Source organism: Argiope bruennichi, chromosome 1 (genome assembly GCF_947563725.1).
Source record: "Argiope bruennichi chromosome 1, qqArgBrue1.1, whole genome shotgun sequence".
Classification (NCBI taxonomy): Eukaryota; Metazoa; Arthropoda; class Arachnida; order Araneae; family Araneidae; genus Argiope; species Argiope bruennichi.
In genome coordinates this window covers 35,414,641-35,429,702 of record NC_079151.1, presented here as the reverse complement: position 1 = coordinate 35,429,702, position 15,062 = coordinate 35,414,641, and the positions used below count along the sequence as shown (strand labels likewise).

Below are 15,062 nucleotides of genomic sequence, written 5' to 3'. Positions count from 1 at the left end.
TACACTTGTATGAAAATCGAATCAGACAAAAACACATTTAAGGATAAAATTTCAATTGATGTCACATAATTTAAGATGAAGTCAAGACCTCCTATTTAATGCTATCTCACTAATTTTTTTTTACTTGTATGCTTGTTTACTCGGACAATTTCATTGTTAATATCTCACTTTTTCGGTGAAAGAATCTAAAAGTTCTGGAAGAATCTGAAAGAATCTAAAAGTTCTTTGCGTGATTTCACTCTGCTAATAGGAATTAATTATCCTAGATTTTATGCAAATTCTAGAAAGAAAAATATTAAATTATTTTATCATACCAATACTGCGCGGCGTCACATGTCATTGCAACTTTTCTGATTGGCCAGTGTTTATCACATAAGACCGTGCAACTCTTCTTTCCTGAACTTTGCTATCTTCTACTCTCAGACGTATTTTGAGATGTTTCTGAAGAATATGGAGGCTTTGCAATCAAATGTTAAAATAAATGTTTAAAAATACTTGCTTAAGAGATTCCTCATCTGAAGTAAATTTTGTAGGCTTTTTCCACATAAAAGAAAAATATTAAAAAATTATATGTAAGTAATGCAACAAACAGTATACGCTATAATCAAAATATTAATCAAAAATTATTTTTAAATAACAACTCAAAAAAATTGAAATAGAAAATTAAATATAAATTTGCTGTTGTTTATTTTTGTTAACTAACTTACCAAAGAAATTATTGAAAAAACATCAATATTGAGATTTTCGATGATTTTATATTTAAATAAGTTCTCATAATCGAATATTTTTAATATGGTATAATCCAACGTAAATGTCTATTGTGGTTTTAATAATTTTTATTAATTTTCAGTTTCTATATTTATATTAGAAACTCCACAGGATGACATTGCTGAAGTCAATCTTTCTCTCATGCTGTAAACCTTGTGGATGGTAACATTATATTATATCTGGATGACTTCTCGGAGTAAATGCTGTGTAAAGATAATAATTACATTCTACCCGATGGAGTTTGCCCTGAAAACATACACCCCATGATAAAACCGCCTTACATACAGGCTTAAATCATCAGATTGAATTAATTTTCATCAGCAGGATTTTAAGGAAAACCGATTTCTTAAAATTTCACTCAATCAAGATCTGTTGGAAGGCAAATATCATTATTACTGGTATCAGTCATCATAATCATTACTACGATATATGTGTTTGTAAAGGATCTTTTTAACGTGAAAATGATCTTAATCCAATTTTTGTTTTAAATAAATGTTTTTTTTTATATTCAGTCCTGCGTTTGTCTTTTTTATTATTGCTATTCTGGTATACTTACATAATATAACGTATGTTTATGAATGAAATGTCTGCATTGCAATATTTCAGTTTGAGGTTTTGCTAAATTATGAAAAGAATTAAAACTCTGCTTAAGGTTAGCCAAGTTATAGCAGTGCATGTTAAATTAAATAATTTGCTTAACAAAATTTTAAAGTTAATCTTAAATGGTATTAATTTTATAAATGAATATATTTCAAAGTTTTTCAAAATATTTGTAAAGAACCGATAAAACCCGACATAAATATTTTTTGATTTCGAGGTATGCAAATCCATTCATTTTTTTCCATGTTGTTCGAATCCAAACTATAGCATATAAACTTTCAAAAAACGAATAAGGCCTTTTTCATTACATCAAATTTTACTCCATCTGCCGATTGGTTCAAAAATTTGATACAATTAGTTTCAATTCCATTCCAAAAACTTTATACAATTAGTTTCAATACCGAAATTACACTCCTTATTTCATTTGACTTGTCACGTTCTGTAACTACTTGCTTCCGTACACGCTGACGGATTAGCAGACTATCCTATAAAAATTAAAGTTCCAAGTCAGTTAGTTATTCAGTTTTGATTCAATTAAATTAATAAAATTGAATCATCGAGCATGCTGCGATTTTGAGTTATTTTGTTTACTAATAATGAGCCTAGATCAACAAAATGTCTACTTGTCGATCGATTAGGTCCGAAATATTTATCAAATAATAAAATTATATACCATATTTATCCACCTATTTAGCTTAGTTTTATTTATTTTGTTGCAATCATGAAAATGAACAGATGCATATATTTGTTCGAAGGATTTTGTGCAACATTTGATGCAATTCAACAGCTGGGTGCAATTATTTCATACTATATTTTATCGGTTTAGCACTACCTTTGGAGTAAGCCATTTCCAAAACATGATTTTATATATTTATTTAGTGTTCATGAAGCTCTGCTTCGTAAATATCATCAATTACAATACATTAGGTTTATAAGCTTATATTAAGAAGCAAAATGTATAAGAAACAAATAGTTTTTTATGTGCATTTTTTAACAGGACTATTAGTAGTATATATTATGCTGCTCAGAGAAGTAGCAGTAGGTAATGAACAGGGGCGTAACTTTAGCAGTCTGTAGATGAAAGCTGTATAAAATATGCAAGTAAGAGTATCAACTCTGCTGAAAGAGTGATTTTATTTACTTCAGCGTTCCTGTGGGGATCTGAAAAAGGTCCCCTGAGCAGCATATATATTCTGAAGATCATGAAAGTCAGTTAATTATATTTTAATTGAGAGCGGACGTTGAATATTCCTAAAACGTGATATAACATTCTTGAGATATTGAAGGGTACGTTCTCGTAGTTTTGATCATCTCCGATTCTAGTTACTAACTGTGAATGACGTGAAAATCTTGCATACTATTATTTTTGGAAATAAAAGAAAAAAATCTACAGTAATAAAATCTATTGTTTTAGCTGGTGCTGATTTGACAGCGAAATGAATCAATAGCCGAAAATAAGAATGAAACTCGTTGTGGATCAGAAATTGTATTAAGTTGATCAAATATTATTATTCAAAAATTATAGAACTTCGCAGAAAAAAAAATCCCCGTGACCATTTTGACCCTGGAAGACGGTTTCGTTTTATTGACGAAGAACGATGTTGAAAAACGAATAATCACTGTCGTGTAAAATACAGTTTAATCTACAGCTTCTTGTTATTTCTTTTTTAATTTCTTCAAAATTATTCGAAATAACTATCATATGAAAAAAATAAAAGGAATCAACAAAAAACACATAACCGTATAGAATTTCGACTGTCGACTTCATCACCCAAACTTAAAATATAATTACAGAACATCGATAATTGAAAAGGGATTATGTTTTATGAAAATTAATTACAATATAATAAAATGTTATAGGCAACGATCTCATCATTTTTTTCCTTAAATAAATAAGTGAATAAATCCTTTTAATAAGCAAAGGCATTAATTGCTAGTAAGAAAAATAGAATAAATGAAATGCATTTTAAATTGTTTGATACAATAAACCTAATGCTGAAATCTTATGAATTCTAAATTTCTGTACAATATCCCTATCTTAACGAATTTAGTAAATATAATATGTTTCATTTTAAATAGAAAAAAATGCTCAATTTTCAGACTATCACACTGACTGAGTCATAATGCTTAGAATTTCTTTATTTTTAGGAAATAAGCGATAGCCAGCAAGAAGAACTGTGCATTGAAGCATGGACCTTTCTGAGAGAAGAATTTCGAATAGATTGAAACAGCTATATTTAAAGCTTCTAATCTTGTTTCGTAACACTTCAGTTAGTATATGAAGAATGTTTTATTATCAAAATATGGTAAATGGGGCCCGACACTATATAGATATTTGGATCACTTTAGGACTAATTTAACCCATTAACCGCTGGTGTTGCGTCGACGCAACGGTCAATATAATTAAATATAAAAAAAAATAACGATTAAACAAATTTTTGAATAAATTACAGTTTTATATTAAAGAATAGCACTACTAACAATTCAGTGAAAAAATTGACTTAAATAAATTATTTTACACCTGATAATCGATGTTTTACTTTAAGCATTTTTTTGGTTCAAATTTCCAAACTCATTTTTTTCTTATAAAAAATAAAAATTAAAAACAAATTAGGGTTTGGTTGTGAAATACATTAGCCAAGGTCACTCTTTGTTAATACATTCCACAAATCAGGTCTTTCTGTGGGGGAGAAGGGGAAAGCAAAAATAGGTGTTGTGTTCGCGCAACATCAGCGGAAAGGGGGTAGACTGTTATCCTTCTTGAAAGATTTCATTTCAGTACTGTGCGTCTTATTGGCAACAACTTTTTTATCATCTGTGGTTTAAAATGCGTAGATCAAGATATCTTATATAAGATGAAGAAGCTTTGGAAAAAATTTTCGAACAAAATTCTGATGTAGAAGATGCAGATGAGACCGATATTGTTGTCATACCTCCAGAAACAGCAGATGCTAGTGATGAAGAAGAAGGTAATGAAAATATTTTAAATAACGATAATGAAGTTTTACCTAGAGATACTGCAAGAGAAGTTGAAGTTCATGTGAAGAAGTTAGATCCTCCCAAAAGTTCTGTTAAAAAAACAAAACGGAAAAACGAAAAATTACGATGGACAAAAAAGGAATCAATTGATAGGCTTCGACCAAAAAATGAAGAAAAAGCTTCAATTGATCGTATCAAATAAATCATGGAAGATAAAACTAGTACAGATATTTTCAATTTTTTTTTTTCAATATGAAGAAAACAAAAAGATACTTGTTGTTCGGTGGAATGACAACTCTGTTGTGACAATAGGGTCAACGTTTGAAAAAATTGAACCACTAAAAAAAGTTTCTCGATACTCTAAAAATCAGAAGAAGAAAATATTAGTAGCCCAACTTCACTGCATTGAGCAATATAATAAGAAAATAGGTGGTGTAGATTTGTGTGACAATTTTATTTCCAATTACAGAATTAGAGTCCATGGCAAAAGATGGTGGTGGCCGATATTTTCAAATTTCATTGATGATGCACTAAAAAATGCTTGGAGAAAATCAAGATTTTTTGAAGAAGGAATTAAAAAGTCACTGTTGGATTTTAGACGAGAGGTTGTGCTTCATCATTTACAGACGCCCTTGGATAGTGAGATAAATAAGAAAAATCAGCTACAGGACGTCTGAGAAAATTCAGCCTTACAAAACCAATATCCGAAGGACATTTTATTGTTAAGTCTACAGACAGTAGAAGACTACGTTTGCAAGTATTGCCACAACCAAACTATTTATCGCTGCAATGTTTGTGAAGTTGCTTTACACCACAATTGTAATGAAGCATCTCATACTTGAAATGTATAACACCTTATTCTTACATAATAAGCTTGTCAACTACATTTATTTGTTAGTTTTTAATAAATTAAAAATTTTAAAGAAGTGTTTTGACTATTTTACACCCTTTAATAAGCTCACAAAAATGTCTAGTTTTTATAACGTGAAGAAAATGCGGCGTAATGCTCGGTGATAACGATCAACATTCGTACTTCTTTTCCGCTGACGTTGCGCCAACGTAACACCCTATATTTTTGAAAGTAAGTGCAATTTCCTTATTTTTACATTAAATTACTATTATAAATGGTCAAAATAATAACTTTTATTGTTTACATCAAAAACAAATAATGATTTTGAGTTTTGGCGTTTAATGGGTTAATTAAGATAAAAAAATAGAAAATATAATTCTTTATTTCATATAAAAGTGTTTTCCTATTGAATATACTAGTTCATTTATAACGGTATAGAAATAAAATAATGGGATCCATTTGAATCGTTAATGAGTACATTACTGACGATGACCGAGATTCATTTGATTCAAAGGCATAAAGGCATATGGTTTGTGATCGAGATATGTATGAAAATATTAGAAACCGTAAAACTAGTACAAACACTAACACGAACTTCCCAAAGATTATACTCAAAGACGCCGTGAAATCATGGCGTAGAACAATTCTTTTTTCTCTTACTATGCTTCTTGAATTGCATACAATAATTGCTGAAAGAACTTCTGAGATTATAAAAAGACAATTTCTCATTTAACAGATTTGATTTTATGACACGTAAACTTTAACAAGGAATTTCTGATTAATACCGGATTGGAATAACAGAATTTGTCCGTTTATATTCTACACTGTTTACATTTAAGATTAATAACAGGTCAAGACATCTGTTTTACAACTTTTAAGAAGTTACAAAGTAGGTTTTTTTTAAATAAGTAATAATTTGAACCTTTCTTATATGATCAAAATTCAAATCTCAGTTTTTAATAATCATTAAAGAAGAAATATGTATACTGAAATATTCCAAATTAAAAGAATGCTGATAGAAATCTTTTTAAAAGGAATGCGGTAAAAAATCAAAATTTTAATCCGCGATAGAACTATCTTTGATTAAAAGGGATTATCGTCATTTAATTTTATGTTTGATTTTTTTTTATTTATAAAAGAACAAAATCTGATGAATTCTTATCAAATCACGAAGTATGAATATTTAAGGCTGAAAGATGAAATGTAGCATATAAAGATGAAAAAAATGTTAATACAGTTACTTTTTCACTGAGATGAAAATTTCGTATTCGAAAAAGCTTGACGAAATACAGGGTAGTAAAAAAAAACTTTCCCTATATATGAAACCCTAGCGGCCTATCCGATCAACCAATCGAACCAAAATTTCAGACATGGTTGTTTGAAGGTATGCGCTGGAGATTGTGATGATTCTAAACAACGCAGAGGTTACGGTTACAGTGAGAGAATTTCGAAATTTTAGAATGGCAACTCCCACTTTTTCTTTGCGCAAATTGATCAGCGTATTGAAAAACCACAAATGGCGTTGGAACGATTAGCGTGTGACGAAAATTAGCGGCGTAAGTCATTTACAAAGAAGAGCATTATAAAGGACTAATGACAACACAGAGAGGATGAGCTTTGACGTACCTTGCATAATTCAATTACATAATTCAAAAAACAGGAGCAACGAAATGTCATTAGTGACATTGTATGGATGCAAGATGGGGCTCCTCCACATGTCACCCCATGTGTTCGATCAGTGCTGCAACAACACTTTGGTGATAGAATGGTGGGAAAATTTAGAAATTCTTTCACTGTAACCGTAACCGTGATTTCTGCGTTGTTTAGAATCATCACAATCTCCAGCGCATACCTTCAAACAACCATGTCTGAAATTTTGGTTCGATTGGTTGAGCAGATAGGCCGCTAGGGTTTCATATATAGGGGAAGTATTTTTTTGACCACCCTGTATTTAAAAACAAAAGTACAAGGAATAAGCAGTCCTCTATTCCTTTCAGAGAAAACTTAAGTACGCTATATATGTGGAATAGAATTAAATATGGAAGAAGAAATAAGGAAACATTCGACAGCTCCTCCGGAAGAAGGAAGATTTCAGTGTGAAATATGTGGATTAGACTGTAGCAATAGAAAAGATTTTAAAAGTCATTTAATTTGTCATTCAATCTTGAAACCACATATTTGTGAAACTTGTGGTAAAGCGTTCAAAAGAAGAAGTTATTTAAAAATGCATACGAGCATTCATATAAAAGAAAAGCCTTACGCATGTGAAGTGTGTAATAACGCATTCAGCAGAAGAAGTATTTTAATGCAACACTACCGCATCCATACAAAGGATAAACCTTATGTTTGTGATATATGTAATGAAGCATTCACTAGTACGTCCATTTTAAAGGAACATTTATGCATTCATATAAAAGAAAAACCTTACGATTGTGAATTCTGTGGCAAAACTTTTTCGCTAAATTCGCGTTTAAAAATACATTTACGCATTCATACAAAAGAAAAACTTTATGTCTGTGAAGTCTGCAGTAGAGCGTTTAACAATGCAAGTGTTTTAAAGGTACATTTACGCATTCATACAAATGAGCAGCCCTACGTTTGTGAAGTCTGTGGCAGTAAATTTTCTGACTTAAGTAATTTCAGAAGACATATATGCACGCATACAAAAGAAAAGCCTTATGTCTGTGAAGTCTGTGGCAATAAATTCTCTCAAATGTGTAATTTAAAAACTCACTTACGTACACATACAAAGGACAAACCTTATGTCTGTGAAATCTGTGGCAGTAAATTCTCTCATATAAGTAATTTAAAAACTCACTTACGTACACATACAAAGGACAAACCTTATGTCTGTGAAGTCTAAGGCAATAAATTCTCTCAAATGTGTAATTTAAAAACTCACTTACGTACACATACAAAGGACAAACCTTATGTCTGTGAAATCTGTGGCAGTAAATTCTCTCAAATAAGTAATTTGAGAAGACATTTACGCACGCATACAAATGAAAATCCCTATGTCTGTGAAGTCTGTGGCAATAAATTCTCTCAAATAAGTAATTTAAAAACTCACTTACGTACACATACAAAAGAAAAGCCGTATGTCTGTGAAGTATGTGGCAAAGCACTCAGCAGTAAAGCCAGTTTAATAAAACATTTACGTACGCATCCACAAGAAGACATTTAATCTGCGGATCTTGAGCGAAATTTTATTGAGAGTAATTATTTTAAAATAGTTACTTTTTAATATAAAAGGAAATCTAAAAATAATGAAGACTCTGGAAATTCTTTCTGTGGAACATGAAAATTTTGGTTAATTTTTAAATCATGCACTAAAAATGAAAATTTAAAATTTTTGAAATCTAAGCTAGAATATAAGTGATAATTTCATTATACATATAGGTCGAGGAACATACTGAAGGAATCCTTTGGTTTTGAAAAACGGATAAAACCTGGATAAATTCCAATACTTTATATAACCAACACGGATAAATTACGCATTGCTCATACAATTTTGTTCATCCAGCGTGGATAAATTCCATGCTTTGCATAACCGACAATGCACTTATCATCACGTTCTTATTTTATATGACAAAAGAGATTTAATTTATCCTTAACCGGAATTCATTTTACAGCAACAAACTATAATATAACTGCTTTGAAACCTAATATGGGAAAATAGTGAATAAGCTTGATTCTTAAGCACAAAGTAATTAGTTTGAATGGTTTTAAATTCAGAGTAAATGAAAACTGGATTTTTTTAAGCACAGTCTGCATTAGGTTCGAATTAGACGATGGAAATTGTGATTTGAATGTTCAGTGCTGAACAGGTAATATTTTCTATTTAGATTACGCTTATCTTTAATTACATGCTAATGTTATTTGAGCTATTTTGACTCCTTTTAAAGCCATCTGTCATTGCAAAGACAACGATGAGTGTATTTTTAAAATGTTCAAGTCTGTCAATGCTTGTATTAATTAATTTTAAATAATATATTAAGAATCGCCATAATATTACGAAAAAAAGGTTATGGCTTTCCTTGAATTTGTGGAAGTCATTTTATTTTTTACTTTAATTATTTGATTTAACATTAATTTCTAACATTTATAGATTCGATTACTTCCTCCGAGATATGTTGTTCTAAATGAGCATGTCCGAATTTGTAATTCGAAATTCGATGTTCCATAATAACGATTGTTTCTTCCTTTTTTTGATCCCCTTTTTTGTATATATTGTATAGTCTTATAATTACTTTTTAAGATATTAATTTTTAATTTGATCGATTATTTTATTATAGATGTTTTAATTATTATTGAATAAAAATTGTCATTTTTATCTAAGCCTTTTAGAATAACTTTTGAGTTATTTTTGCTATGTTCCTTATACTTACTTTTAAGGATTTAGACAAGAGATTCTAAAATGTTTTCATTTATTGCGTGTTGGCTAAGGCAAGCTATTGAATATGTGTGTTATTTCAATTATTTGAAAAATTACGTTGTGCGCTTAAAATCGTTATCAATCTATTCTGTTTAATGTTGATTCTTTCCGTATTAGACATCCGTTTAGAATCATGAAACCGCTTTACGAAAGAAGATGTGCTGTGTGTCTCAGGAAAATAAAAATAGGATGCAGGAGGCGGCTATTGATTTTGTTTCTGAAAATGAGTCGCAAGTTTTTTTAAGGTTAGGTAACCGTGATTTTAATTTGAATTTATCAAATAATTTGAAATTTACAAAAAAATTTTTTTTTTTTAATTTTCCGATCGAGTATTTTTTGATATGTTAATTTCCAACATAAATGTTTATGTTGTTTTTGTAATAAACTTTATACAAATAAGTAATAATTATATAAATAATATTTAAATACATTTTTCAATCGATTATTTTTTTGTTATAGTAATTTCCAACGTAAATATCTACTGCATTTTGTAATAATTTTTATTTATTTTTCAGTTTTTATATTTCTAGGCAAAACTCCTCAGGATGATACTCTACAAGTCAGTCGTCAGTCCTCGGATGCGTGTAATCCTCATAGATGATAAAAATTATATCATGTCTGGCTGGATTCTTGGAATAAATGCTGCGTGATGTTAATAATTTCATTCAACCCTTTGAAGTCTGCTCTGACAATATATTTCCCGTTAAAGAACTGTCTTAAATCGTCAGATATAAACACCTTCATCATCAGGATTTTAAGAAAAAGCATTTAACTCGATAAACTGCTGTCGTAATGCAAATATTACTACTTGTATCAGCATCATATTCATTACTACGATATATGTTTGTAAATGTTCATTCTAATGTGATAATGATCTTAATCCAACTTTTGTTTTAAATAAATGTTTTTATAATCTAACCTTCGTGGGGATTATTCAGTATAGCACTTACATACTGCTTTACTTTCTTATTAACACGCATGAATATGAATGCAATGTCTTCAGTAAATATTTCAATGATAGTTTTTGCAAAGTTGGAAAAAGAATCTAAACCCTGCTTTAAGTTGGCCAAGTTAGAGCTGTACAAAAAGTCTATTTAAGTAATTTGCATACCAAAATTTTAAAGTTAAATTTAATTAGTATTAATTTTATTAGTGAATATATTTCAAAGTTTTTCCAAATATTTGTATATAACTGATAAAACCCGACAGAATTTTTTTGTTGATTTCGGTGAATTCAATTGATCCAATGTGAATCCATTCCTTTTTTTCATGGTTTTCGAGTGGAAAGTTTTTCATAAAAACTTTGAAAGAAACATTATGCGTTTATTGATTTCATAAAAAATTGTATCCATCGGTCAATTCGTTTAAAAATTTGATATAAATAATTTCAATATTAAAATCTCACTCCTTATTTCGCTTGTCTTTGTCACTTTCTCTAGGTTCTGTCAGATTAACAGAATATTCTATTATATATTAAGTTCGGAGACATTTGTACAGTTTTGATTAATAAAATAATAAAATTCAATCCCCGAACATACTGCGATTTTATGTTATTTCTTTATTAATAACGAACAGAGTGTCTACTTGTCAATCTGTTAGGTTGGAAATATATATTGAATAATGAATCTTGCATCAAATTTCTTACCATATTTCGTTTAATTTTCCTTTATTTTGTTGCAACCACGAAATGAACAGATACATATTTATATTTGAAGGATTTTGTCCAAAATTTGGTGCCATTCAAAAGCTGGAGGCAATTTTTGCATTCTATTTTCCATTTGTCTAGCACTACGCTTTAGGGTATTCTATTTCCAAGACATGATTTTAAATTTATATTTATTTAGTGTTGATGAAGCTCTGCTCCGTAAATATCATCAATTACAAAACATCTTATTTATAAGAAACAAAAATAGTTTTTTTGTTGAATTTGCTTTCATGAGTAGTAGTAGAGGATGTATATAGGCGTAACATTAACTGTATTGCAGATCAATTAAATGTGAATATTGTTGTGGAATGCTGTTCGAAAAATGAAAAAAAAAAAGACACGAGTATGTCCGAATTTCTAGTTGGAAATTAGATGCTACATAATAATAATTATTTCACTCTTTATATTGAGCCCGTTTTTACTCAGAATCGTAAAGCCTAATAACTATTTAATAACCAATTAATTATTAGTTTGATGAAGATTTTTTAAGTACAGTTGTTTAAATTATTGTTGATTAAAAATTGGTATTTTTTTAACTTGGCCTTTTAAAATAATTTTTGAGTTTTCTGGGAAAGAATCTGAAAGTTCTAGAATTTGGAGGTTGATAAACGGTTGAAGTTTGCGAGATTTCACTCTGCTAATTGGAATAAATTATTCTAGATTTTTCAAATTCTAGAATGAAAAATATTAAATTTTTTTTTCATATCAGTTTGTGAACTTTGGCACCTTTCAATGTAATTCTGCTGATTTGCCAGCATGTTTCTTTTTTCACATAAGTCCGTGCATGTCTAAAAGACTAAATATAAATTTTCTGTCGTATTTATTTCTGTTAACTAATGTACCAGAGAAATGAATTAGAAAATATCAATATTGAGATTTTCGATGATTTTATTTTTAAATCAGATTTATAATCGATAGTTTTTAATGTGGTGTTTTCCTATGGCATGGACCATTGTGTTTTTGTAATGATTTTTATTAATTTTGCAGTTTATAGATTCGCATCAGAAACTCTCAGGATGATATTCCAAAAGTCAGTCTACCTCGGATGCGATAATTCTCATGGGTGATAATATTAAATCGTATAAGGCCAGCTCCTTGTAATAAATGCTGTGTGTAGGTACTAATTTCATTCAAACCTTTAAAATCTGCTATACTGACGTATATCCTATAAAATAACCGACTTATATACTGGCTTAAATCATCAGACTGAATTAATCTCCATTATCAGGATTTTAAAGAGAACCTTCCATTTCTTCACATTTCAGTCCATCAACTGCTGTCGGAAGGCAAATATGATTACAACTTGAATCAATCAGCCATCGTATTCATTCTTACGATATGTGTTTGTAAATGCTCATTTTAATAAGATAATGATCTTAAACCAGGTTATGTTTTAAATAAATGTTTTTATATTCGATCCTGCGTATGGTTTATTTATTATTATTACACTGCTATACTTTTATAATATCACTTATGTCTATGAATGAAATTCTAATATTACAATACGAGACTTTGTCAAGTTAAGAATAGAACTAAAATCCTGCTTAAAGTTTGGCAAGTTAGAGCAATATAAGAAATTAATTTAAGTAATTCGCTTACAATTTTTTTTTAATGTTTAAACTTAATTCTTAATAATTTTATCAGTGAATATGTTTCAAAGTTTTTCGAAATATTTGCATCTAACAGATAATATTCGAAACGAAAAATTTTTATAAATTTCAGTATATGTTAATCCATCAATTTTCATCATGTTTGTTTGTTTAATGTATTTATATTCTATTCTGCATATATCTTAATTATTCTAGCAATAATATACTGTTACTCTTTCACAATATCAAGTATTTATATAAATGCAATTTCTGCGTTCGTATATTTCAATGAAAGTTTTTGCAAAGTTCAAATATACATCGAATAATAAAATCATGCACCAAATTCATCCATTGCTCTCAGTTTTTTTTTATTTCGTTGCACCCACAAGAATGAATAGATAGATATTTCAGTTCAATAAGTTTTGTCTAAACTTTGATACAGATAAACAGATGGGTGCAATTATTGCATACTATATTTCATCTGTCTAGCACTTTGCGCTTTGTGATAAGCGCTTTCCAAGACATGATTTTAAATAAATATTTACTTAGTATTCAATAAAGCTATGCTCCGTAAATATCATCAATTACAATGCATTCTTTTTAAGAAACAAAATGTATAAGAAACTGAAATACTTTTTTATAGAATTTGCTTTCAGGAATTGAAGTAGATGATGTACTTAGGAGTAACATTAGCTGTGTGTAGATGAAGGCTATATAAGCTATAAAAATAGGAGTATCACCTCTGTTGAATGAGTGACGTTATATTTGTTTCAGCGTTTCTGTTACGATCTGAAAATGTCCTCTGAGCAGCAAACTATATTTTCTAGAATCATGGTAGTCATATTATGATATTTTAAATCAGAATATATTTAAAATGTGAAATCATACTCTTGTAATGGAAAGGGTTACGATGTATTCTTATAAAGTATTCCGAAGCATACATGATTCTAGTTAGAGACTGTAAAAGACACGAAAATCTTGCATGCTATTATGTTTCGAAATGAAAGACGAAATCCATTGTGTGAGCTAATGCTGATTAGACAGCATAATTAAGCAATAGCCGAAAAAGACAATTAAATTCTTTGAATTCCGAATGGTTTTTGAGAATATTGTTATTCAAAAGCTATAGAACTTGGCAGGAAAAAAACCCTCTATCTGCATTTTCACGCAAAAGTTGCTTTCGTATTGGAAAACGAATAAATATTGCCGTGTTAAATATAATTTAATCTACTGTTTGGTATTATTGCTTTTAATTAGAATTTTTGTCTCCGAATTTTGTTTACCATAAAACCTTGAAAGAAAAAAACAGATCTAGACAGAAAAATAAATTCGTTATAAATTTAGTTCAATAAATGGTTATGCGAATGTTTACTTTTTCTGTCGTATTCCTACGCCTTGTTTGTTATCCAGCCTTGTCACATAATTGTTTTAATCTTTAAGGTTGTTATAATAAAATACTTTTTGTTTATTCCATTCTATATGCTTCTTATTTATTTTAGTATTCGCATGATTCTAACATGACTTGAGAACATCATGTTTGTATGCTATCGCCTATTTCAAATTTTTCGGTCTGATTTTTTTTAGCTGAGTTATTGCAAATCGAATCCTTATTTATGTTTCAGCGTTAAAACACAAACGAATACTCTCATGAAAGGAAACCTAGGCATATATCTCATTTTTTGAAATTTGTGTTTATTAAACTATAATTCATATAATAATTGATAATACATTTCAAAGGAATTTATTATGTGATGATTGTAGTAAAATATCAAAAAGGAGAAAAAAAATCTTGCTTTTTTACAAGATTTTCGATTTGAAATTGTATGGTTTAAGCTTCGAGTAATTCACTAATTTCTCTTATTATTAACTATTCCAAAATATAAACAGTTGAAAAAGTTTCAGTTTCAAGACCAGCATGCCTTCACTCTCCAGCCTATTAATTGTGTTTGTCAGTTAATATAAATTTATACTATGCACAAAGGTAAATTCAGTCTAAATAAAGACATTTATATTTTGATAGCTGAATTTCAAAAGTATCATCATTATGCAAAAATTCATTGGGATTTTTTTTAGACTTATCATGAATATATAAATCAATCAATATATTTCGCTTTGATGGATTTGGGTCAAATTTGA

General features: G+C 29.2%; 1 protein-coding gene across 1 annotated transcript in view; it reads left to right on the top strand.

Moving 5' to 3' along the window:
* The window catches only part of LOC129972299 (zinc finger protein 239-like), a 45,280-nt gene extending 35,047 nt beyond the window's left edge, over positions 1 to 10,233 (top strand). The window contains exon 3 of the mRNA XM_056086389.1: positions 10,163 to 10,233. Coding sequence (XP_055942364.1) covers positions 10,163 to 10,233 — 71 coding nt within the window. The remainder of the gene's footprint in view (positions 1 to 10,162) is intronic.
* Positions 10,234 to 15,062: the final 4,829 nt, after the last annotated feature.